Raw genomic sequence first — 25,479 nt, 5'->3', positions numbered from 1 at the left:
TGGGATACACGATAATATTCATCTACGCCTAATGAGGAGATTAGGATATTTTTGACTTTCCAATCATAATTGTATTTCTTTTCATCATCATCGGTCCATTGTGCTTCGGGCTTAGGCACAACTTCGTTGTTCTCATTGGTCATGGTTATTTGAATTGGACCATTGAGAATAACATTCCATATTTTTCTATCTATGGAATTTATGTGCACCCGCATACAGTCTTTCCAATAACTATAATTTTCACCATTGAAAACGGGAGCTCTATTGTAAGCCCCTTTAGGTTCGTTAGCCATTTTCTATCAACGTTGTATTTTGAAGCACGGAGTGAACCGGAGCTCCTGATACCACTTGTTAGACTATGGCACGGATCTAGAAGGGGGGGGGGGGTTGAATAGATCCCAATTAAAAACTTGAGTCGGCGCTACCAATTTGAAGGAAATTGGTTTTGAAAATTTGTTTTAAATGCGGAAGCGGCCGAGGAAAAATTTTAGTCTAAAACGAACCGTTATTGGAAAACCGGACATGCGTTAAGCTAATGGATAAGAGATAAATTGAAATACAAGTCACTACACCAATTGCACAATCAATGATATAATTCACTAACTAGCAAGCCTAGTTCCAATGATACAAAATACCAAATTAAACTGAACGTAAACTTAAGACAACTTTGGCTTATGCAAATTCACAAACACTTGGTGTGCATACACTCCAAGAGATATTTGAGTTGAGTAAGTAATTCAAATTTATCTAGTACAATACACTATTGTACTTTGTATTCAAACAACAGTTTTAATCTCTTACTCAACTTATATCAACGTTTGGTAAAATTGCTTAAACTAAAATCACTTAATTTTTAAGCTGAAAAACAGATTATGCAGAAAATTAAAGAAGACGCAGATTTGATGAGGCAGTTCCCCCGCCGTCCTCGCTTCGGGGTACGTCTGCCCTCAATTCTAAAAATAGAATTGAGATGATTAATTAGATATCACCTGTGAAATTTAATCGTTTATACAAGGATTGCAAAGCATGTAAACAACAGAACTTCCAATGTGTTGAATGATGCTTCCTATCCTTGCTCCTTGACTCAAGATGAATCAAGACCTTCGATCGTTGATGCTAGACCTCCGATTCCAGCCCCTTTGTTGAAGAATCTTCCGTTCTTCAAACCCTCGGCCCGGCTGATCTCAAACACAACGAGTCGAACCCGAATCCTTCACTTCAATGCCACCGAATCTGCTTATAGACTGATGAAGACTTTCCTCTTCTCAATCACCTTCGCTCGGCTGAATATTGAAGAACGATTCATCCAAAAACCCCCAAACACAAACCCGTATTGGAGGACAAAACCCTAACGGTTTTATTCAAGAAAGAACCTGCCACAAGCTTCAACCCGAACTGGATTCTTCGATCACAGCTTCGAACCTTTTCACCTTTAACCGAACACGAAGCACATCAAAAATGGTTGTGTGTAGTTGATGTGTTGTGAGATGTTGAAGATGAAGATGATGAATCTTGGACACCTATTTCACTCTTTCTTGTTTCCTTGAACACTTGAATTCATATTGACAAATGTTAGTTAATAGAAGTGTTTTAACTTCTATATATAGTAACTGACAAACCAATCAAACATAACAGAATTTCAAACAGTTGAAAATAACTCAGAAAACTGAGTTTGCGCGCGAGCGGTCGACCATAGGTCGGCGTGCGCTGAGCCGTGAGTGATGCGCCGACCCCTATGGTCGACCCATTGTTCCATGCGCTGAGCCAGGATAGCATCATTATGCTAAGCGCTGACTTATGGTCGACTCAAAGGAGTTTTGCGCTGACCCGTGAGGTATGCGCCGACCCTTATGGTCGACGCAAGGCATCATGCGCTGACCATCTTCAGTTGGGCTGAGCTTCGCGCTGACCCGTGAGCTTTGAGCTGACCCCTATGGTCGACTCAAAGCCTTCAAATTTGCATAAAAACTGTGTTTTGTGATTTTCATGCATTTCGTCATGATTACACTTTGTCCACATATGTTTTTGATCATTATAATAGATTTAGACAAACGTAGAAAAGGATATGGTGGATGATGTGTTTCATTTGTTTGTAGACGTGCATGATGGTCTTTTGTCATCATCGAAACTTGCGATCGTATGTTGTCTGACTCTTTGTCTTTACACCTTTTGAATTAAAATCAGGTTTAATACACTTGTTGCCAAAGTTTAGTGGTCTTGCAGGTGAAGATCCACATAGACATCTCAAAGAATTTCAGGTTGTATGCTCTACACCGTTGAGGCCTGAAGGAATAACTGAAGACCATATCAAACTTCGAGCTTTTCCTTTTTCATTGCAGGGTGCAGCAAAGGATTGGATTTATTATCTCGAGCCAAACTCAATTGCAAGTTGGACAACCCTGAAAAAAGTGTTCTTGGAAAGATATTTTCCTGCCTCCAGAGCTGCCTCAATAAGAAAGGAGATTTGTGGTATTAGACAAGGCAATGAGTCGCTGACCGAGTATTGGGAGAGATTCAAGCACTTGGTATCTAGCTGCCCTCAACACCAGATCAGTGAGCAACTCCTCATCCAATACTTTTATGAGGGGTTGCTACCGATGGACAGGAACATTCTTGATGCTGCTAGTGGTGGAGCATTAGTCGATAAAACTCCAGCTGCTGCCAAAGCCCTTATTGAAAATATGTCTCTTAGTTCTCAACAGTTCACCACTAGGGACAATTCTGTGCAAAGCAAAGGCGTGAGTCAAATTCAAGTTTCTTCTAATAAAGCCTTAGAGACCAGAATTGAAGAACTCACTACCTTAGTCAAACAGCTGGCAGTAGCAAAACCTCAAACAGCAACTTTGTGTGGCATTTGTACTTCTCCTGAGCACCCGACCGATACTTGTCCTATTCTGAGAGACGAGTCCATTACTGAGCTGCCACAAGCTTATGCAGCCAACCTTTACAATCAAAACAGGTACAACAACACTTCTGACCTGTCCACCAACGAATACCATCCCAATTGGAGGAACCATCCCAACCTTCGATATGGAAACCCGCAAACCAGCCAACAACAAAACTCACCTCAAATGGCTACCCCTGCACCTTCCGGACCATCCTTGGAGGATCTTGTTAAGCAAATGGCCGTGAACAACCTCCAGTTCCAACAAAGAACCGATGCCAGCATTCAGACCTTGAACACATAAATGGGACAGCTTGCTACTCAAATAAATAACATGCAAGCTCAAGGTTCGAACCAACTTCCAGCCCAGATAGTTTTCAATCCGAATGGTCCTAATGCTAATGTGAGCGCAATTTCTTTGAGATCCGGAAAACTTACAGAACCAGCCCCTGAAAAAAATAAAAAAATCATTGAGGTAACTTCTGAACTTTCTCCTTCTGAACCTCACTCAGCTGAACTTTCTTCTCCTTCTTCTATTGTGGTCGAAACTGAAAAAATTAAAGAAAATGAGTATGTGCCACCAGTACCTTTTCCACATAGAGTTCTGAAAAATAAAAGAATTGAGGAGGGAGACAAAGAAAGAGAGATATTGGATGTTTTTTGAAAGGTTGCGGTAAACATTCCGCTACTTGATGTTATTAAGCAGATTCCTAAGTATGCAAAGTTTCTGAAAGATTTGTGTACCAACAAGAGGAGGATTAAGGGAAGTGAAAAAGTAAACTTAGGACGAAATATTTCTGCCTTTATTCAGCCCAAACAATCATCCAAACAGATTGTAGGCGAGCAAAATGTTTCAGCCCTCACTACTCAGGTTCTGCCACAAAAGCAGAAGGATCCGGGAACATTTGTTATTCCTTGTACCATCGGGGATAGTAAATTTGAGAATTGCATGCTTGATTTGGGAGCGGGCATTAATGTTATGCCTACTTCTGTTTATAATAACCTTTGTCTTGGTCCTTTGCAGCATACAGGTTTAATCATTCAATTGGCAAACAGGAGCAACGCTCGACCCGCCGGGGTAGTCGAAGATGTTCTTGTTCAAGTTAACGATTTGATTTTTCCTGCAGATTTCTATATTCTAGACATGGAAGGAGAAACCAAGGCAAGCGGAGCTCCCATCATTTTAGGCAGACCGTTCATGAAAATGGCGAAGACAAAAATTGATGTTGACGATGGAACCATGTCCATGGAATTTGGTGACATTGTCGCAAAATTTAACATTTTTGATGCCATGAAACACCCTGTGGAGGAGCATTCCGTTTTTCATATTGAGCTGATTTCTGAATTAGTTGATGACTCTAGTTCTGAACTATTTGCGCTTGATTTTCCATCTCTCTCTGGTTTTGATGATATTTATTCATGTTCTGATTGTACTGACACTAACGTTTGTGTTGTCTATGCTGAGATTGATGCTGCCTTACAGGCTGATACATTTCCGACAGGTGAAGTTGTTACCAATAAACTTGTTTTTGCAGTTGATGCTCTTGCATTCCCGGCTGCCCCAAGCACTCCATCCACCGAGCAGCCCCCGTCCTTAGAGCTAAAAGAGCTCCCTGAGAACCTGAAATATGCTTACTTGGAGAGTAATGAGAAACTCCCTGTTATTATCTCTTCTAACCTTGATTTCGATCAAGAAAATAAGCTTTTGCAGATTTTAAGGAAGCATAAAAAGGCATTTGGTTGGACATTGGCTAACATTCCAAGTCATATCACCTTCACGTGTCCATTTGACACTTTTACTTTTAGAAGATTCTTTGATCCTGGAATAAAAGGCGAAGATACTAATAAAAATTTCAAGTTCAATGGACATTACCCAAAGCTATTCCATGACAACCCCACTTTGGAAGAAGAAAATGTAGAATATATCTCTTTGGGAAAGGCTGCTTATGTGATCACCTATCCTCCTTGACTACTCGGGTGTGTTCTTTCCTCTCTCTTCTCTCTCTTATTTTATGTTTGTTTCTTTCATTGAGGACAATGCATATTTTAAGTGTGGGGGAGGGAATACTTTAGTTTCTTTGTTTTTGTTCTTTGTTTTGTTTTGTTTTTGTTTTCTTTCTAAAAAAAATTGTATCTTCTTGAAAGTTTTAGGCTATAGATTACTTTGAGTCGAGTTTGCGGAGACTTGAGAAAAATTCACAAGATCGGTATTGTTTTAACACCGTAAGTCTCCTGCATATGGAAATTGAGTTGAATTTTTATTATGTTTTAGCCTTAAATTCTCATTCTCTGACAGCTCTTGAGTAGTTTATTTCAGCAGTCAGCACCATCTCACACACACTCTACGCAGGGAAGCCGATGAATATAAGTGAGTGTTCCGAAAAGAAAAAAAAAGAGAAAAAATAAAGGAATGCACCTTCTAAGTTTGGTGACCCTCACCCGGTCACTTAACCCAACAGTTGTAGAACCTTAAAAAAAAAAAAGTTTTTGACTCGTTGTTAGTTGGTTCAGCGGTTTCTGGTGCTGAACTTGGTAGGGCGAATTACGGTCCGATCCCCCGCAACTACAAGTGAGTAAGCAAAGGGTTATGCCACTTAAGTACCAGAACCCCGTGCAGAAAAGGATCAGAGTCACTAACCGGCCGCCTTGCTATGAGTGTGTGGAGATAACGGGCTTAATGTGATTGCGCCTGAATGAAAAAGGGCAAAAGAAGGATGAGTAAGTTAGGCTTTAGTATAATAATATGATTCGAGTTGATTTGTGTATTCAGGAGGTTTATGTCTGTATAACTGTGGATTAGTGTTTTTACAATATCCTTAGTGTGCAAGAGTAGTACCTATCAATGCAAACTTAACCGAAGAAGACTTGTAGCCTGGAATGAGTAGCTATTGATGTGTGTGTGCTTTCTTTGTTTTATTTCAATTTTGCTCGGAGTGCAAAAGTTCAAGTCCGGGGGAATTTGATAAGTGCATATTTATGCACAATTCTCCTACTTTTTACTTAGGCATTTCTTTATTTTATTTTGTTCATTTTTATATTTTATTATGTTTTCATATTTTATTTTATTTTTAGTTTAATTTAATTTTCGCACTTATTTTTCAGCTTTAGCAGTCTGCGCGGAAACGATCATAACTGGAGTTTCGGGAATCCGTTTGAGGCGTTCTAAAAATCGCCGGAAAGCTAAGAGAGAGAGCTACGACTTTCATGTTGGAGTCGAAGTCAGATTCGGAGCTCAAAATTCCAGAATTTCGTTTCAAGTTACAGCAGCAGAATTTTATTTGTATTTTTGTTGGGTCATTTGTAGTGGGTTGGATCGACCCAGTTGAGTTGTAAAACGGGTCTTTGTTTTTCCCTAGGTCTAGCAGCCGTACACCATTAGGAATGGAAGGGGAAAATCACTATTCAGGTACGAATTTGAGAGCTTGCAAAGAATGACTATGGAGAACTAATTTCCCAATAATCAATTCACTGTAATCGGATGCCACTTTGAGATTCTTTTATAATTTTCCATTAATCTGTTCCTTTGAATTATATCTATAATCACAATTACTTGCTTAATTTAATTGTTTTTACATGATAGAATTCTTTAATTTGATTGTTGTCTGCTTTTGAATCAATTTCGTGATTAGTGTAGCTTTTGCATTATCGCGTTCGATCATATTGTGTTTGCTTAATTCGCAATAGTTTTAATCTGTTTGCTTTACTCGGAATTCAGGGGCATACTTCGTATAATTGTTATTGCGCTTGTCAGTAGCTTTTGTAATCGAATAGGATCAGACTCGTTTAGGGAATTGGAATTTTATAGGGATCAATGATAAGTCGGAAGATGATATAGTGGGTTGATTCGTTTCAGCTTATTCAAATAATCACTTTTCATAATCACTTATTTTCTGCATTTTTGTAATTGAACACCAAATCAACCCCCCCCCCCCCCCCCCTCATTACGTTTAATTATTACAAACAAGAATCCTTGAGACGATATCCGAGTTTAATTGTCGCTGTATTACGTTTTTACAAAGTTACTCGTTTTGATCCGCGCGCGACAGCGGATCAGATAGTCTCTTAATGATTGGTAACAATTCTATATAAAAAATTCCTATTTGGGCCATAATAAGTGATTATTTGAAGCACCTAATCGATCAGGTCATTAGTTCAACCCATTGATTGTTTCCATTTTGAGCCAAATTATTTCCTATATAAATGAGACTTCTCCTTACTTCATTTCACACCAAAATCCATATTTTTCCTAATTATTTACAATTTATCTCTCTCTTCTCTCTTTTCTCTCTTTAAATATTTTTATTCACCAAAGTTTCCTTAGTGCCTTGTGAGTTAAAACTACTTGCAAGGAAAGAGTTGTATTAGTTTTGCTCTACTATTTTTATCTTAAAGTGTGTGATACTCTTGATGAATTGAGTTTGGCTCTTGAGACCAACCACAAAAAGTTTATATTTGGTTATAGAACTCAGCCTGTAAAAGTTTGGTTTGGTTATTGAGACCAACTGTTGAAATCTCTTTTGGTTTGGGAGATAAGCTAGTGTATAATATCTCATTTCTATTGTATCAATGATTCAGGGGTATAACTTGTAAAATCTCTATATTATAGTGAAATCTCAAGAAGATCTTTTTGGGATAAGACTAGGCCAATGTTTGGTCGAACCTAGATAATTCTCTAGTGTCATCTCTCTAACCATAATCTCTTTAAATTTTGTTATTTACCTTACAATTTTATTTTCTCTCATCTTCTTTTCAATCTGTTCTTGAAGATACTAACACAATTTTCATTTTAAGTAACAAAACCTTTAAATTAATCACGAATTTTGAATACCATAACCCCCTCCCCCCCCCCCCCCCCCCCCCCCCCCCCCCCCCCTCTTGTGCTTGGAGTCCCTTGTCCAACAAGTCCTAAATTATTTGTAATCCCCATCATATACGCTCAAAGCACATCATCCAACTTATTTGCCCAGTCCTTCCTTGGAGTTGTAATTTTATTCTATATGATATATTTCAGTTGTCGGATAAACATTTCAACTTGTCCACACGTCTGAGGATGATAAGGAGTTGACACTTTATGTTTCAGGTTGTATTTTGCAAACACACTTTAAGATATTTATTGAAAACGTGTTTCCCCCATCACTGATCAAGACTTCAGATACATTGAACCTAGCAAAAACATTCTTTTTCAAAAAGGTATTTATTTTACGGGCATCATTAGCTATACAAGTTATGGCTTCAACCCATTTTGTGACATACTTAACACAAACTAAAATGTAAAGGTTAGAGTAAGATGAACGAAAATGACCCATTAAGTCAATGCCCCATTAATCAAGGGGTTTAACCACTAATATTCAATTTTAGGGAATTTCATTCCTCTTGGCTATATTACCTATCTTTTGACATTTACCACATTGTTGAACAAACTTTTTACAATCTTTGAACAAAGTAGGCTACCAAAAACCACATTTTAGTTTTTTTTTGTGCCTCGTTCTCCACTATGGTAACCTCCATAATTTGAATTATGGTAGTGCCACATAACACGTCTTGCTTCCTCATTAACAACATACCTCCTAATCAAACCATTAGAACTCACCTTAAACAAGTACGTGTCATCACAAAGATAAAAAAATTGCTTCCTTAAAGAATTTCTCCGTATGCTGTCATGTGAAGTCATTTGGAACGATATTTACGGCTTTGTAATTAGTCATATCAACAAACCATGGTGATTTAGTTACTGTAAACAAATGGTCATATGTGAAATCCTTAACTATGTTTTTATCTTTCTTAGTAATTTAGAGTTCACCAACATTGAGAGGTGATCAGCCACCACATTCTCAACTCCTTTTTTATCTTTGATTTCCAAGTCAAATTCTTGTAACAAAAGTATCCACCTGAGTAACTGAGGCGTAAAATCCTCTTTGATGATTAAATACTTAAGTGTTGCATGAACTGTAAAAGCAACAACTCTGGAACCAATTAAGTAAGAGTGAAAATTTTCCAAGGCAAATACTACTACTAATAATTCATTTTCATTAGTCGAATAATTGAATTGATTTTCATTCAGGACCTTGCTAGCGTAGTATATGTTGGGTGGAATATGGGGGTAGAATGGTCTAAAAGTTGGTTGAATAATTCGTTCCCCAAAAACCATTTTTTAAAAAAACTTTATTTTTAAAATCAGAGTTTTAAGAAAATTGTAGCACAACAAAATGTTTTCAAAGAATGTGATTGGAACAATTATAAGGTATATACTTATACTTATAAAAATAAAACGTAGGAGAGTTGAAAAAGAGTTAAACAATCGAAGCTACAAATAAGATAACTTTGATTCACACCAAGTGTGTAATTGAAATTTATTTAAGGGTTAAATACACTTTACCCCCATAATATGAGCGAATTTCGGTTTTTACCCCTTGTAAAAAACTTTTTTTGGATTTCTCCCTTGTAATTTTTAGATTCAGTTTATTTGGCCCCTTAAGTGAGTGGCCTATTTAGGTGTTTTTCTTTAAATTCTTTTTTTTTTAAATCCACATGGATTTTTTTTTAATATTTTTAAAAAAGTTTTAATTTTTCTATATATATATTTTTAATTACGGAGGGGGATAAATAAAAATTCGCTCAAATTGCAAGGGGTAAACCAATATAAACAAAAAAAATTACACTTCATCTTTTTTAGTTGTATACAGGTTCAAATAACCCTTAGTGGTGTTGTAAATATTGTCTTCATATTTTTCCCAATATTGTATTCATGTGTACCTAATCTATGACTCACACTGTATAATCTTTTCATGGTCCAAATCTTGCCCAAGTCAGTTAAGGTTTAAGATAACCAACAATATTTTACTATACTAATCAAGCTTATATCAAGGATCGAGAAAAATAACAACAAACAAAAAAATAGTTTATTCTTAGTACATTCAAAAATATCCATCATTAGATAAGTAAGTTCCAACATTCATAGATAAGTACAGTTCCATACTTTCAACAATATTCCAACACTTTGCACATCATTGTTTATTAGATAATATTTTGACACTTCCATTGATGTATGATGAACATAACTTAATATATGACAAACACTTACGTAACTTTGACAGACGATTACATATCTTAACAAAACAATAATAAATAAGAAAACCTAAACACTAGTAAATGATTATGGATGTTTCAACATCTTGATTATGTCATCGACAGATCTAGTAATTATCGCATCAAACTCGATTGGTTCCTTAGTTAACCTACGGTTATACGTTCTCCACATAACCTTCAATCTTACTCAATCTTATTCACTTTTATATTCTCGGTGTCGGGCAACATATTATTCAACTTAGATCTCAAGACGACGAGAAATATGGTGTCCTCCGAGAGTCGAAACTCTACTAGAGGTTTTACCCCGTTAAAATACACTTTTGCCTTAAAAAACTAAAATATTGTAAGATGTTTTTCTTAACAACACATGGCCCCTATTTATACAACTTTGGATTCATTCTCGACCACACAACATGGTCGGTGCAATCAGAGTCGTACAAAACTATCGACAAAATCTCAACCCTTGAAATAATAAGTAATAATAATAGTTTCTTTTATATATATATATATATATATATATATATATATATATATATATATATATATATATATATATATATATATATATATATATATATATATATATATATATATATATATATATATATATATATATATATATATAAAAATAAGTTTTGAGGGAAAGCTTGACAAAGCTAAAGAGCTACGGTCTTGGGTTCAAAACTCATTAGGACCTTTGTTTTCTATTTTTTTAATGTTTTAATATCCAAAAATAATTTAAAATATAACAAACATATAAAAAAATTGAAAAACAATTTTTTTTTAAGTTTAAATTTTTTTAAAAAAATAACATTAAAAATTCACATGGGTTTCAAATATTAAATAAAAAAACACCTACACTTGCAACTCAATAAATATCAAGATTCCATTGTTGACTAATCAACTAAAGAGCCAAATAAATGGAATCTACACATTACAAGGGAAAATCCAAAATAAAATTGTTACAGGGGTAATCCAAAATTCACTCTTTGTAGAGGTAAAGTGTATTTAACCATTTATTTAACTGCTTAAGAAATCAATGAATATTTCTTTACAGATACAATCGCCAAGAAGATTGTTTAGAGACTTGGTCTAACACAAACCTAAATTTACACATAAATTTATATGTAAGCCATAAACCCTAACAACATGTAATTTCTAGAAAAACGATAAAACCTAATCATAAAATTCTATGTGTAGATTAAAAGAGATGGGGAAAGAGAGATTATGCACCAGATTTATACTTATTCAATGCATTCATCCTCACCAACGCTTAATCTAGTATCCAATGGTAAACCCTTGAAAATTTGTTGGCTTGCACTATTTTGAATTTTTTTTACACAGTCTTTTATGCTGAAAAGTAAAAATAAGATTCAATATCAAACTTCTTTTTTTATATATACAACGACTAAGAATTTTGCTCCAAGGCTCAATATGAAACTTCACTCAATCTTGACTTTGACCTTCCAGTTCTAAGATTTTGCTCCAAGGCTCAATTTGCATCGACCTTCACTCAACCTTGCCAGAAGTCCCGTGTCTGAGCCTTAATGTGTTTGAAGGGACTAGAAACTCCAACTTTGTCTATAACAACCTTCACTTATTTCTACTAAAGTGTTCTTGGAAAAAAGAAACTTAATCTTTTTCATACATGGATTGCCAATCTCAGCTATACAATCACAACATGCCTTTCCAATCTAAAAAATCCAAAACATCACAACACATTAGATCCTAACGACCCTCCTCTCACTGATCTCATACTCTTTGAGTTGAGAAGCTAAACCAAAACAGAAATAGTGAAAGCTAGAGGTTGAAGAATAAGTAATTTCAGATGCAATCTCAAAACAAAACTCAAAATAATTTTTAAATTTTGAGAGGAAAATGTGATGTGTGTGAGTTGTGTATTCTCATTATGAGAGAGATTGAAAAGTTGGTTTATATATTTGCTTGAGATGGAGCACAAAAATGAGAGAAACCATCCTTATGATTTGAGTCATGAGCAAAAATAATGATTTGAGTCAAATAAGAGAATTATTCTAATCAAGAACTTAAAACCCAAAATTTGAACTTCAAGATTCGAGTAAGTGACTTGAGTCAAGTAAAGGGGTGATTGGAATCACACAACCAAAATAAAAACCCAAAAATTGAATGTAATTACTTATGCAAATAAAGCTTTTCTATGATTCAAATCATGATCTCCGCCATTCAAATCAAGCTTACGTGTGATTCGAATCACATAGTCAGAAGAAGAAAAATTCACATTCATTTATTAATTCGAGTCATACATATCTCTGATTCGAATCATATTTCAAAAAATTGAATTTTTAAGAAAAGTGAAGTGTTCATTTGAATCAAGACTTGATATAATTATAATCATGCATTCATGTGTGTTTTGATCCAAATTTTTTACTAATTTATTTGAACCATATTACATCAACTTGAGACATAAGGTTATTATTTATGCATGCAAAAACGATTTAACTCAACACTAGAATGCACAATGATCTAATCAAGAGGAGACTCAGTTATGACCAAATAACCAATAACTAAATGACAAACAACAAAACACTAAGCATAGAAAACCCTAGGAGGAAATAAACTTCAGTATATACCATGTAAAATTTTATCATTTTGTTGCTTAACACCAATCCAACCGTATCATCACTAGCACAACACATAAGTTTAAAGGGAAATTACCACTTATGAGCAGTGACTATGGGAGCGGAAACTAATTTTTATTTAATTACAGAAAAATAATTTAAACATAATTATCAAACAAAAATTAGTTTTCCTTAATAAGGAGTGTCGCATCCTAAAAAATGTAGATGTGCGAAAAAACAACCGGCGAAAAAAGAGAATGACAGAAGAGTCGCCACCGTGCGTTATTTATCCCAAATGAGGGAAAGGAAACGCTCGAAGTAAACCTGAAGAAAGGAAAGGAAAAGACAAGGTCTCGCAACCAAATCTTGGGTTCGGGAGTCGATTATGCGAAGGGAAGGTATTAGCACCCCTACGCATCCGTAGTACTCTACGGAATCTACTCTTGTTGTTCTTGTCTAAAGGGTGTGTGTATTTATCTAATGTACTATTTACTAAAAGAGAAAGGGTCAAAAGAAAATGACTCGCAAGAATATCGCATTCACTGCCTACGTATCTCATCTGAATATGAGAATCAGAGTCTTCGTAGCTCGGCTACCTATGGGTTGAGGAAAAGTGTGCTCGCTAAGACATCGCGTCTTATGCCTACGTATCTCATCTGGAATGAGAATCAGAGCAAAACGTAGTTCAGCTAACTACGGGAATACGGGTCTCGGTTGCAATTAGGGCAAGAGAAAGGGAATGTCTCGATCGCAATGAGGGCGAGAGAAAAGAATCGCAACGAGGGCGAAAACAAACAAAGATTAGTTGTTAGTTATCAGTCAAACTCGGCAAGACATCGCATTTTGTGCCTACGTATCTCATCTGAACATGAGAATCAGAGTTGTCGTAGTTCGGCTACATAGGGATTGCCATCTGAACATGGACTTACAAAGGAGGACACCAGTTGTGTCAAAGGAGAATGGGCAATGTGTTCACGTCCTAGCAGTAGGCGTCGCAGCTTGCTGAATCGAGTCTTAGGCAGTTACCTCTTTGCAATAGGACGGAGTGACATGCCACAGGATCGGAGACGCACGGAAGGTCTAAAGAAATAGGGAAGCTCTGCCCTAGAGTTGTCATGCAATGTGGACCTATGAGTTAGGATCTACAAATGGGAATATCTACCTAATGTTAGCATGCAATGAAATGAGGGAATTCTACCTATGTTATCATATAAAAGAATAAGGGAATCCTACCTATGTTATCATACAAAGGGTTCTACCTAATGGGTGTTATCTAAACGGAACAAGAATCGACGAATGGAGCAAGGAGAGGTGCTAGGGATAAGGGTAGATGGCGATGCATGAAGCAATCGACTTACAAGGTTGATGGCGATGCATAAAGCAATCGACTTACAAGGTTGATGGCGATGCATAAAGCAATCGACTTACAAGGTTGATGGTGATGCATAAAGCAATCGACTTACAAGAGGGTGGGTGAATACGTGCTAGTTCTGTTAAGTTTTGAAAAATGATTACTCGACGTTGGATCGAGGTTTTGATCTTGCTTTGAAATGATTATCGGATGTTCATTTTAATTCTTTATATTAACAGATGAATAAAGAATGAAAGAATAAATATTATACGTTTCATGGGAGAGGGATACATTTGTTATGAATGGGGATTGTTCATGGCAATCGAATAAATAAGAATAAATGCCTCATACATCATACAAGTAGGCAACAGTTATTAACCAGACAGATAAGATATATAAACAAGTATAAGATCAAACCAAATAAATCAAAGAATGAAATAATAAGGCATTAAACAATGTATGAGAGTATGAATATGTTAAACAATCAAACAATATTAAACATGGATGAAAGAAACAAGTATAAAAAATATCAGATGAATCAGACAAGTACAACTATGCACACAAAGGATCAATGAATAATTTAATCGGGAAATGATGCAAGGATCAAATAAAATCAATATAAATGGCCTCTAATACATGGCATATGAGATGAACAAGGGAGGATCAAAAGATCTCTTCAATTGCCCTAAGCAGTCCCTATGTCAAACATCAATCATAGGAAAGTCAACCGAAAAGTCAAGTCAACTTAAAAAATGTCAAATAAATAGTAAATTAATCACAAAAATTATGAAAAAATAAACTAAGTTAGATGGGGTCAGGACATCATCATCCCCCAAAAAGATTTCAAAAATAATGAAAATTAGTGTATAAATTAATTGAAATAAAACAGAAGTCAAATGAAGAGTCAACCAAGCAAACCAGGTCAAAAATAAATCCAAAATAAATTGAAAATGGGAAATAAAATTCCAATAAAAGGTCAGGTTGACCATGAGACATTGGTCAACCCTCATCCCAAAAATCAGAATTTCAAAATAATTTTAAGTCATGAAAATAAAATAAATGAAAAAATGTGTATTAAAATGGACCATTTGAAACAATTAATTAAAATAAAATATTAACATTAAATAAAATATGAAAATAAAAATTAAATAAATTAAATAAAACATTAAGCAAAGTAAAAAATATTTTTTGGTATTTTTATAAATGAATAAAATATTTTTATTAATTAAAATGAAAACAGAAATTAAATGTGGAATTTAAAAAATGAATGAAAATAAATGAGCAAAATACAATGATGGGCCAGATGGTGGTGTGTGGATAGCAGCAGCACAAGGCCCGGTCCAGGAAGCTAGCGCGTGACAGCCCAGAAAAAATGAGTAAATATTCATTTAAAAAAAATGCATGTGATATGTATATCAATTGGGCAAGTGTAGAATAAGTGACTAAATGCCAAAAATAAAACGCACGACTGGGATCAAACCGGCGTGCATGATCTGGCGAGCTGAAGGCTGCCACGCATGGGCTGGTTCATGCATTGTGAAGAAAAACGTGAAAGCCATGCAAATATGCTGAAAAAACGTGAAAAAATCCAGCAACATTTTTCCAAACTTCAAATCCCAATATCTCACAACTCAAGGCTCCAAATGGGATGATATAAAAATCAAAATTCAAGTTTGAAACATGTATAATACAATGGTGTCTTATTTTATTAAAAATAATGCCTCTAGCATAGAGAAAAATGAACAGCAAGGGAGGCTCATGCAAGGATACGGTAAAAAAATTCAATGTTACAAAATTAAAGTTTAATGAACATGCTTCAATGAAGGGTCCATAAGACACACATAGCATAATATTAACAATAAAAATTAGTATTAAACAAGCATGGCATAGTGGAAAATAGCATGAAATATGGATAGTAAGCATGAAAGAATAGTAATGAACAATGGTAAATATGATGATAAACAAAGTATTCATGGCCATGGGAGGTTGGAATAAAATGATTATCTAGTGGAGAAAGTCCACTGCTTCTTGTTGGAATGAGAGGAATGGAAAAGGAAGATGCTTCAATGGTGTTGCAAACTTGAAGAATGGAAAATGGAAGTGAGAAACAACTTTGCCTTTGCCTTGCTCTTGCTTAGGTTGAAAATGTAGCAGCCTCTATCTCTTCAAATTAGGGTTTTATGGTGTTTATATATGTTGGATTAAAGTGCTCAATGGGCTTGCAATGCTTGTTTTTGATTATGTGGAAAATGTGCAAAAATGAGGTGTGAAAAGAAATGGCTAAATGTGGCAAAACTTAAGTGAATGAACCAAAAGCAAATGGTCAAATGAGGTAAAAGATGTGTTGGTCGTTTTTGTGGTTAAACTTGGTTTTTCTAGTGCAGCACAAAAACGGCCCAACAGGGTGACTTTAAGACCTCATATCTTGATGAATACATGTCCAAATGGCAAGGCAATGCAAACAGTAGAAAGAGGGAATGGAACTTAACATTTTTCATGTTGAACACATCTTGAAATGGTGAGTGGAAAGAGGTGGAAAATGTGAAGGAGAATAGCCATCTAAGGTGCAGCGGAATTTAAAAATTTCTCCATTTAGTGATCCTTACGAATGGGCATGATCAGTGATAGAATCGTTACCTCTTGTGGCGATTCAAACCTTTGGTGCAGATCTCTGATAATGATCAAAACCTTTGATACAGATCCACGGGGCGATCACGAACGTTGAACGATGACAACGTCTCTACTCAGTCCACACGAACGGATTCCTTCAATCGCAGTGCTAGCTGTTATGAATGAAGGCTTTGAGTGAGAGAGAGATACGAAATTCCAACTCTTCAGTTGTGTTTTCTGTCTCAGTCAGTTTTGTGGAGTCACAATGCTTCTATCCAAGGGGTTCTATTTATAGAACCACTTGTGTGGGCTTCAAGCCAAAAAGCCCACTTAAGTGCATTTTGGCCCATATCTCATAAAATGCCAAAATCACTTAAGTATTTGGTACCTTACCATATTTCGTATTCTACTTAAGTACACCGTACCTTACGATGTTCCTTAATTATTCTATCTCTCATCAATCTGTCCTTTGTGTGTGACCCTATAGGTTTTCGCGGCGTTGGCAATTATATTAAATCACGCATTTAACATAATAAACAATGAGCGGTATCTAGCAACACATCACTGCTACCCAAGTCACGAAAATGTCATGTGATCTGACAAAACCTCCTATGATAATAATTATGTGTATAATTATCCCTTTGCCCTTATGTCTATATTGAACACAAGGTATAAACCGTGTCACCCTTGTCCAGTTCAATATTGGGCCCATAGACATTTATCCTGTTACGCAGGATTGGCAAATTCCATCTAGGACACTCATGTCCCTCAGCATGCTTCGTGGAGTACCCATCAACTGTCTTTATGGTTATCCAGTTACGGACAATGTTGGATCAGTAATAAAGCACTCGACTCTACATCTAGGATCCATAGTGGTTTCAGGTCGAAGAGTGGTATACACTATTATCACCATGAGAATAACTTATGACACTTTGCATAACTTTCTATATAGTATTCTCATAGCGGGTCAATCCGGTATAAATATTACTCCTAATATTCATACCTATGTTTAAGACTTGATAACTCTTTATCCATGATCCATGAGATGTGATCATCAGTCTACAAACATAATAGTCTTAATGCTTTAATGTTATCCCACTTCACACTAAAACTCGACTACGGATACTTTAAGAATAGTGTCCTTATGTTTAATGTGTTCTCATGATTAAGTCACACTTAATACATTAAACGGACTATCTATTCTAGGGACTTTATTAATCAACCATAATAAAGAAAATGCCTTTAAATAATTCGATACAAGTACCAAAAGTATTGGCCTCTAGAGCTTACACCAACAAAATGGCCATAAAGTTCAGGTTTCATGGCTGCAAAATGGTTGGGCCAGTTTGGCCTAAATGCTGTCAAAAAAATTCAGCCTATGATACCAACTTTAGATGAGTGTATCTTCCAAACCAATGATCCAAATGGCAAGGCAATGCAAACAGTAGAAAGAGGGCATGGAACTTAACATTTTTCATGTTGAACACATCTTGAAATGGTGAGTGGAAAGGGGTGGAAAATGGCCATAAAGTTCAAGTTTCATGGCTGCAAAATGGTTGGGCCAGTTTGGCCTAAATGCTGTCAAAACAATTCAGCCTATGATACCAACTTTAGATGAGTGTATCTTCCAAACCAATGATCCAAATGGGGTGGTTCTAAAAAGGTGTGAAAGAGGACATATCTAGGTACAACTGTCATGAAGAAAGTGTTTTCAAAAGATGCCTTGAAGTGCAAGAAATCTGGCCCATAAGTCTTGACAAATTTTGCAAATTTTGGACTTAGAAATAATTCTAAGTGTTCTAAAATAATGTCTTACTTTGACCAAGCCTAACTTTCTCAATTTTAATCCAAATGAAACAAACTTTATATCTATAGAAAGCTTGAAACAAGTGGAACAACTTTCATGTTGAAGAAAGTTTCAAATAGGACTTTCATCTTGATGGAAAATAGGCTTAAAGTGGGTGCAAAAACCATAAAAACTTGCCTTAAATGGAAAGTCAACTATTTCCAAATTTGGTAACTTTTCCAACTCCTGATTAAATGATGAATCCATGATCCAACCTTGATCAAATTTCACATGTAGGCTTCCTTAGGCATGAATTTTGAGATTCCACTTTTAAAATGTCAAGAGTTGACTTTTTTGGCCCCATAGTTGACTTTTCCCAAACTGTCTGATTTCCGATTCCATTGATCAATTGAAGCACCTCTGGCTCAAATAAAGAGCTGATTTTTTGCATGTAGATCCTTGTGGACATGTGGAGGGCCATGGAAAAAAATTTCACCCAAGGAATCATAAATAGATTGATTTTATACCAAACCCTAGTTTTAGGGCAAAATGATCAGGAAATGATTGCACTGATTGCCAATGGATCTTTCTGAGATAAATGTGGATCTTCTTAGGCCAAGATGCCTCTATAATCATGACATGAATGAGCCCCCTTTACTTCCAAACAAACCTTGCCTATTGCAGATAGCCATGAAACCCTAATTTCTGATTTGAATGCAGAGGCACACTCTGAGAGCTCTGAATCTTCCATTGATGAACTGGGGACCATAATAAGACATATGGGACCCCTTGAGACTTGTATATTTGGAGAATGAAGTTCAATTCTCAGTCTTGCTTTGTGTGGGCTCCTTCTGTTAAGGAGTGATCAATCAACCCTAATTTCCCAAGTCACTGATGTAGTATGTAATGAGTATGACCTAGTATGATGCTAATGCAATGTGAAACATAATCCCATGCTTCCATAAAATGAAGGGTAAATTTTGGGGTATTACAAGGAGGTTATGCAAAGTTTTAGCAATTTTTGAGAAGTCTTTTATGAACCGTTGGTAGAAACCAGCACGTTCTAAGAAACTTCTCATTCCTTTCACATTAATCGGAGATGGGAAGTTTTCTATCACTTTAATTTTTGTTTAATTCACCTCAATTCCTTTGGAAGATATTTTTTGTCCTAGCACAATTCCTCCATTTACCATAAAATGATAATTTCCTAATTTAAAACAAGGTTGGTTTTAATGCATCTCTTCAAAACAACATTTAAATCATCAAGACAAATATCAAATGTTTTTCCAAAGACAAAAAAATTATCCATAAATACGTTAATAGAATTTTCAATCATGTCAAAAAAGACAGAAAGCGTACACCTTTGGAATGTGGTTTGGAGAATTGCGTAAACCGAAAAGCACCCTTGGATAAGCAAATACTCCAAATGGGCACGTGAGCGCAATATTATCTTGATCTACTGGGTCAACATAAATATGATTGTAACCCGAATATCCATCAAGGAAATAATAGTATGTTTGCCATGCTAATCTCTCCAACATCTGGTATATGAATGGAAGCGGAAAATGATATTTCCTCGTGACCTGATTCAACCTCCTGATATCTATGCACATTCTCAAGGTAGTAATTATACGAGTAAGTATCAATTCTTATTTTCATTTTGGACAACTTTCATTCATCCCTTCTTAGGAAACATGTACTAGACTATCCCATGAATAGTTAGAAATATGATTGATCATCCTAGCCTCAAGATACTTAAGCACTTTTTTATGCACTACCTCCTTCATTGTAGGATTAAGTTATCATTATGGTTGAATGTCTGGTTTGAATTTTTCCTCAAACTTAATCTTATGAATGTAGTAACCTAGACGTATCCCCTTAAAATCACATATGCTCCATCCAAGTGCTTTTTTATTCTCTCTCAACACCCTCATAAACTTATCTTTCTCTAAATTTCTTAGATAACTATTAATGATAGTGGGTTTCATATTTTGTTCTCCCAAGAAGACATACTTTAAATGCATAAGAAGCTTTTTCAACTCAAGGACATTAGATTTTTGAAGTTTCCTTGATGCTAAGACACTTGGTTAGTGATCGATCAAATCCTTAATTTTTCTTTGTACCTTCTCTACATGAGATACTTCTAATTGTCGCATATATTCCTCAACTTCTTCATCTTGTCCTTCCTGAAGCATGTCAATAGAATTCACTATAATAACTCATTTTGAGATACTTTCTCAACTAGGGGTGTGCAAAAAAATCGGTTCAAAAGAACCACTATTAAAAATATGATAAACCAATTTTAAAAACCCACATTATTTGGTTTGAAAACTAACCCAGATCCATTTTATTAAAACCACAAAAAAACCAATATCTACTTTTTAAAACCAATATATGAATGGTTCGTCCACTTTTCAAACCTAATGTGTTTTGCTTTCTCTCTATTTTTGATTCATAAGTGATAATTAAAATAATACATATTTAATAATAATAAAAAGTCATAAATATTATTTTCTATGATAAGATAAAAAAATACACATTAATTACATTTTCTTGAATAGAGCTTTGTGTTTAAACTCATTGTCTCAAAATGATGTGTTTAGTCTCTCCTCCCACATTCAACATAATATAGTAAGTACTTTTTGGCAAGTTGAAATTCTATGATAACTAATCTTTTTCCTTAAATTAATTCATTCATTAAACTCATGATTATTTTAAGAAATCTCTTCCACTTTTGTAAAATGAAAGTGAAGATGGATGTATTAGAAGTAATTCATATTTATTAGTTGTACTATTTTCTTAGCCCCTAAGTTTGTTAGAGGGTATTTTAGTATTTTATCCTATTCTAGTAACCCTAGTTTTAGCTTATAAATAGGGTGGCAATCATTATAACTTTTATCATGTTTTGTAGCTGTCATTCTCTTAATAGAATATTTCCGTTCATCATTTATTCTACCTTTGCACCAACAATTGGTATTTAGAGCTCCGGTTCGGATTCATTAGGGAAACACGGGAAACACGAGTGAACGTGAGGTCTTGTGTGTTTGATTTTGATTCTTAGATTCGTGTTGAATCTTGAACAAAATCTGATCAGAATTTTAATTCTGTGGGTTGGGAAACACTGTGAGAAATCTGAGTGTATTGTGCAAGGTAGAAAGATGAACGGAAACGGCAACATGAACACCAAACTTCCAGTATTTAACGGTAAAAACTGGAATCGTTGGATGATCCAAATGCGTGTACTGTTCGGTGCTCAAGATGTTCTAGATCTTGTCACTGATGGTTATGTTCTGGTAGCAGCAGATGCGACGGATGAACAGAAAAACACGCAGAAGGAAGTAAGGAAGAAGGATCAGAAAGCATTGTTCTTCATTCATCAATATGTTGATGTAAATGTGTTTGAGAAGATTGCAGATTCAACGACAGCAAAGGCTGCGTGGGACACACTGGTTAGATGTTATGGTGGTGACGCATCAGTGAAGAAGGTGAAGCTTCAGTCCTTGAGAAAGCAATATGAGAATCTCAACATGAAGAATAATGAGAAAGTTTCTGAATACATCTCCAGAGTGATTCTGATCACTAATGAGATGAAAGCGTGTGGAGAAACTCTTTCTGAAGAAACAATCATGGAGAAGGTATTGAGATCCCTTACCTCTCAATTTGATTACATTGTGGTAGCAATAGAACATTCCAAAGATTTGAGCACCATGAGAATTGAAGAGCTGCAGAGCAGTCTAGAAGCGCAAGAGTTGCGTTTGACTGAAAGAACTTCTGAAAGGGAAGTAGAGCAGCAGGCTCTGAAAGTAACTTCTGATAGGAGGTATCAAAAGCAGTCAGAAGCCAGGAGAAGATCTGATGGTGGTCAGAAGTCAGAAAGCTCAACCTCTGATAGACAAAAGAATGCTCAGAAGGGAAAAGAGAAGTATGACAAGAAGAAGATCCAATGTTACTGTTGTAAGAAGTTTGGTCACTTTGCTAGAGACTGTTGGTCAAACAAGGAGAGAAAATCAGAAGAAGCAAATATAGCCAGAAGTTCTGATGACGAATCTGTGCTATTGATGGCCTCTGAATCTGATGATATGGATCTGATAGACTGGTGGTATATGGACACTGGCTGTTCAAATCATCTTACTGGAAACAAGAAATGGCTGGTTGACTTTGACTCTGAAAAGAGGACAAAGATCAGATGTGCTGATGACAAATATCTTAATGCAGAAGGTATGGGAAATGTCAGAGTGATTCTGAACAATGGGAAAACAACATTGATTCCGAACGTGTGGTATGTACCTGGCATCAGAAGTAATCTGATGAGTGTGGGACAATTAATTGAGAAAGGTTTTTCAGTTACCATGAAGGACAATCTTCTGAAGTTGTATGACTGCAATCAGAAGTTGATTATGGAGTCAGAACAGGGAAGGAATAGAACATTCAAGGTGAATGTCAGAACTACAGACTCAGAATGCCTTAGTGCAACAAGTGCTGAGAAGGAGAGTGAGTTGTAGCACAGAAGATTTGGTCATTTGAATTTCAGAAGCTTAAAACATCTGAATTCAAAGAAGTTGGTACATGGAATTCCTGCAATTAAGAAGCCTGATGATAGACGTTGATGACGGTTTGATGAAGGTGAGAGTCCAAAATGAAGAAGTTACTTTTGATCTATTCGAAGCAATGAAGCATTCAAAAGATAGAAGTGATAGCTTTCGCATCGATGTGATTGAAGAGGCAACTTTGGAGGTTTCTAAGCATATTCATGAGATGTCTCCTATGGAGTTAGCTCTTGATGACTCATTTGAAGTTTTCACAATTGAAGAAGAGCGAGCTCTTGATGAATTCTTAAAGGAACTTGATAGTTTAAACGAACTACAACCGTGGGAAGTTGAGGAGGAAGACTTGAAGAAGGAGGTTAATGAAGAAAAATCGCCGATTGAATTGAAATTGTTACCTTCTACTTTGAAGTATGTATTCCTTGACGAGACCGAAGCAAAGCCGGTTATCATAAGCAACCTTTTGTCAACTAATGAAGAAGCCCGTTTGATCGGTGTGTTGAGAAAGAATCAAGAAGCCATGGGTTGGACTCTTTCCGATCTCAAAGGAATTAGTCCTTCCTATTGCATGCACAAGATCTTAATGGAAGAGGATTTTAAGCCGGTAGCTCAACCACAATGCCGCTTAAATCCTACTATGAAGGAGGTTGTTAGAAAGGAAGTTGTCAAGTTGTTGGATGCGGGAATGATTTACCCGATTTCGGATAGTCCATGGGTTAGTCCTGTGCATGTGGTTCTGAAGAAAGGTGGAATTACCGTGATCCGAAATGACAAGGATGAGTTGATCCCTACTAAAGTTGCAACGGGGTGGCGAATGTGTATTGATTATAGGCGGTTGAATACCGCAACTCGAAAAGATCATTTTCCACTCCCGTTCATGGATCAAATGTTAGAAAGACTCTCGGGGCAACAATACTATTGTTTCTTGGATGGCTATTCTGGGTATAACCGAATTGCAGTTGACCCGGCCGATCATGAAAAGACGGCTTTCACATGTCCGTTTGGAGTTTTCGCATACCGAAAAATGCCCTTTGGGTTGTGCAATGCACCGACGACTTTCCAAAGATGTGTGCAAGCCATTTTTGCCGACCTTATTGAGAAAACAATGGAAGTCTTCATGGATGACTTCTCGGTATTTGGTGGTTCCTTTAGTCTATGCTTGGCAAACTTGAAAACGGTGCTTGAAAGATGTGTCAAGACCAATCTTGTGCTTAATTGGGAGAAGTTCCACTTCATGGTGGCCGAAGGGATAGTGCTTGGCCATAAAGTCTCTTCAAGAGGGCTTGAAGTTGATCGTGCTAAGGTTGAAGTGATTGAAAAGTTACCTCCTCCGGTGAATGTGAAGGGAATCCGAAGCTTTTTGGGGCACGCCGGGTTCTATCGGCGCTTTATCAAAGACTTCTCAAAGGTAGCTAAGCCTTTGAGTAATTTGATAGCTAAGGACCAGGTATTTCTCTTAACCGATGAATGTTTGCAAGCTTTTGAAACTTTGAAAGAAAAATTGGTTACCGCTCTGATTATAGTCGCTCCAAATTGGAATTTAAATTTTGAGCTAATGTGTGATGCGAGCGACTATGCAATCGGAGCGGTATTAGGCCAAAGAAAAGAGAAAAATTTTCATGCGATACATTACGCAAGTAAAGTTCTTAATGAGGCTCAAATTAACTATGCCACCACTGAAAAAGAATTACTTGCGATAGTGTATGCGCTTGAAAAGTTTAGGTCTTATCTTATAGGGTTTAAAGTCGTAGTGTATACCGACCACTCGGCGATTAAATATTTGCTCACCAAACCGGATTCGAAGCAAAGGCTCATCCGTTGGATCCTCTTGTTGCAAGAATTTGATGTTGAAATCAAAGACAAGAAAGGATCGGAAAATTTGGTAGCGGATCATTTATCTCGCTTAGTTAATGTGGAGGTTACCGATTCAGAGAAGTAAATCCGGGAAGAGTTTCCTGATGAAAAACTTTTCAAAATTCAAGTTAGGTCGTGGTTTGCAGACTTTGCGAACCACAAGGCTAGTGGTTTTGTGCCTCCCGACCTAACTTCGAACCAAAAAAGAAAGTTTCTTTCGGATGCCAAGTATTACGTATGGGATGACCCGTACTTGTTTAAGTTGGGTAGTGATAACCTTTTAAGGAGATGCGTTACTGGCGATGAAGCGCAGAGCATCCTTTGGCATTGTCACAACTCGCCTTACGGCGGACACTATAATGGGGTGAGAACGGCCACTAAAATCCTTCAGTCAGGATTTTATTGGCCCACTATTTTCAAAGACGCACATACCCATGCGCAAAGTTGTGATAGTTGCCAGAGAAGCGGTGGGATTGGTAAGAGAGACGAGATGCCTCTCCAAAACATCCAAGAGGTCGAAGTATTTGATTGTTGGGGCATCGATTTTGTAGGACCATTCCCACCCTCTTATGGTAACGAGTATATGCTTGTCGTAGTTGATTACGTTTCTAAGTGGGTTGAGGCGATTGCCTCACCTCGGGCGGATGCGAAAACGGTAATAAATTTTTTGAAGAAAAACATATTTTCCCGTTTCGGAACCCCCCGAGTGTTGATAAGTGACGGAGGGTCACACTTTTGTAATGCACCGTTGGAAAGCATTTTAAAAC

At 36.3% G+C, this 25,479-nt stretch overlaps 1 protein-coding gene across 1 annotated transcript in view; it reads left to right on the top strand.

Moving 5' to 3' along the window:
- Window positions 1-3,188: 3,188 nt before the first annotated feature.
- LOC127096118 (uncharacterized) overlaps window positions 3,189-25,479 on the top strand; it is a 37,890-nt gene continuing 15,599 nt past the window's right edge. The window contains exons 1-4 of the mRNA XM_051034733.1: window positions 3,189-3,485; window positions 3,591-3,755; window positions 3,909-4,046; window positions 4,194-4,527. Of these exons, the coding sequence (XP_050890690.1) occupies window positions 3,189-3,485; window positions 3,591-3,755; window positions 3,909-4,046; window positions 4,194-4,527 (934 nt within the window). The remainder of the gene's footprint in view (window positions 3,486-3,590; window positions 3,756-3,908; window positions 4,047-4,193; window positions 4,528-25,479) is intronic.

The sequence above is a fragment of the Lathyrus oleraceus genome, chromosome 6, assembly GCF_024323335.1.
Source record: "Lathyrus oleraceus cultivar Zhongwan6 chromosome 6, CAAS_Psat_ZW6_1.0, whole genome shotgun sequence".
In the NCBI taxonomy this organism is placed as follows: Eukaryota; Viridiplantae; Streptophyta; class Magnoliopsida; order Fabales; family Fabaceae; genus Lathyrus; species Lathyrus oleraceus.
Note: the sequence above shows the minus strand (reverse complement) of the source record. Positions and strands in the feature narration are given on the sequence as shown.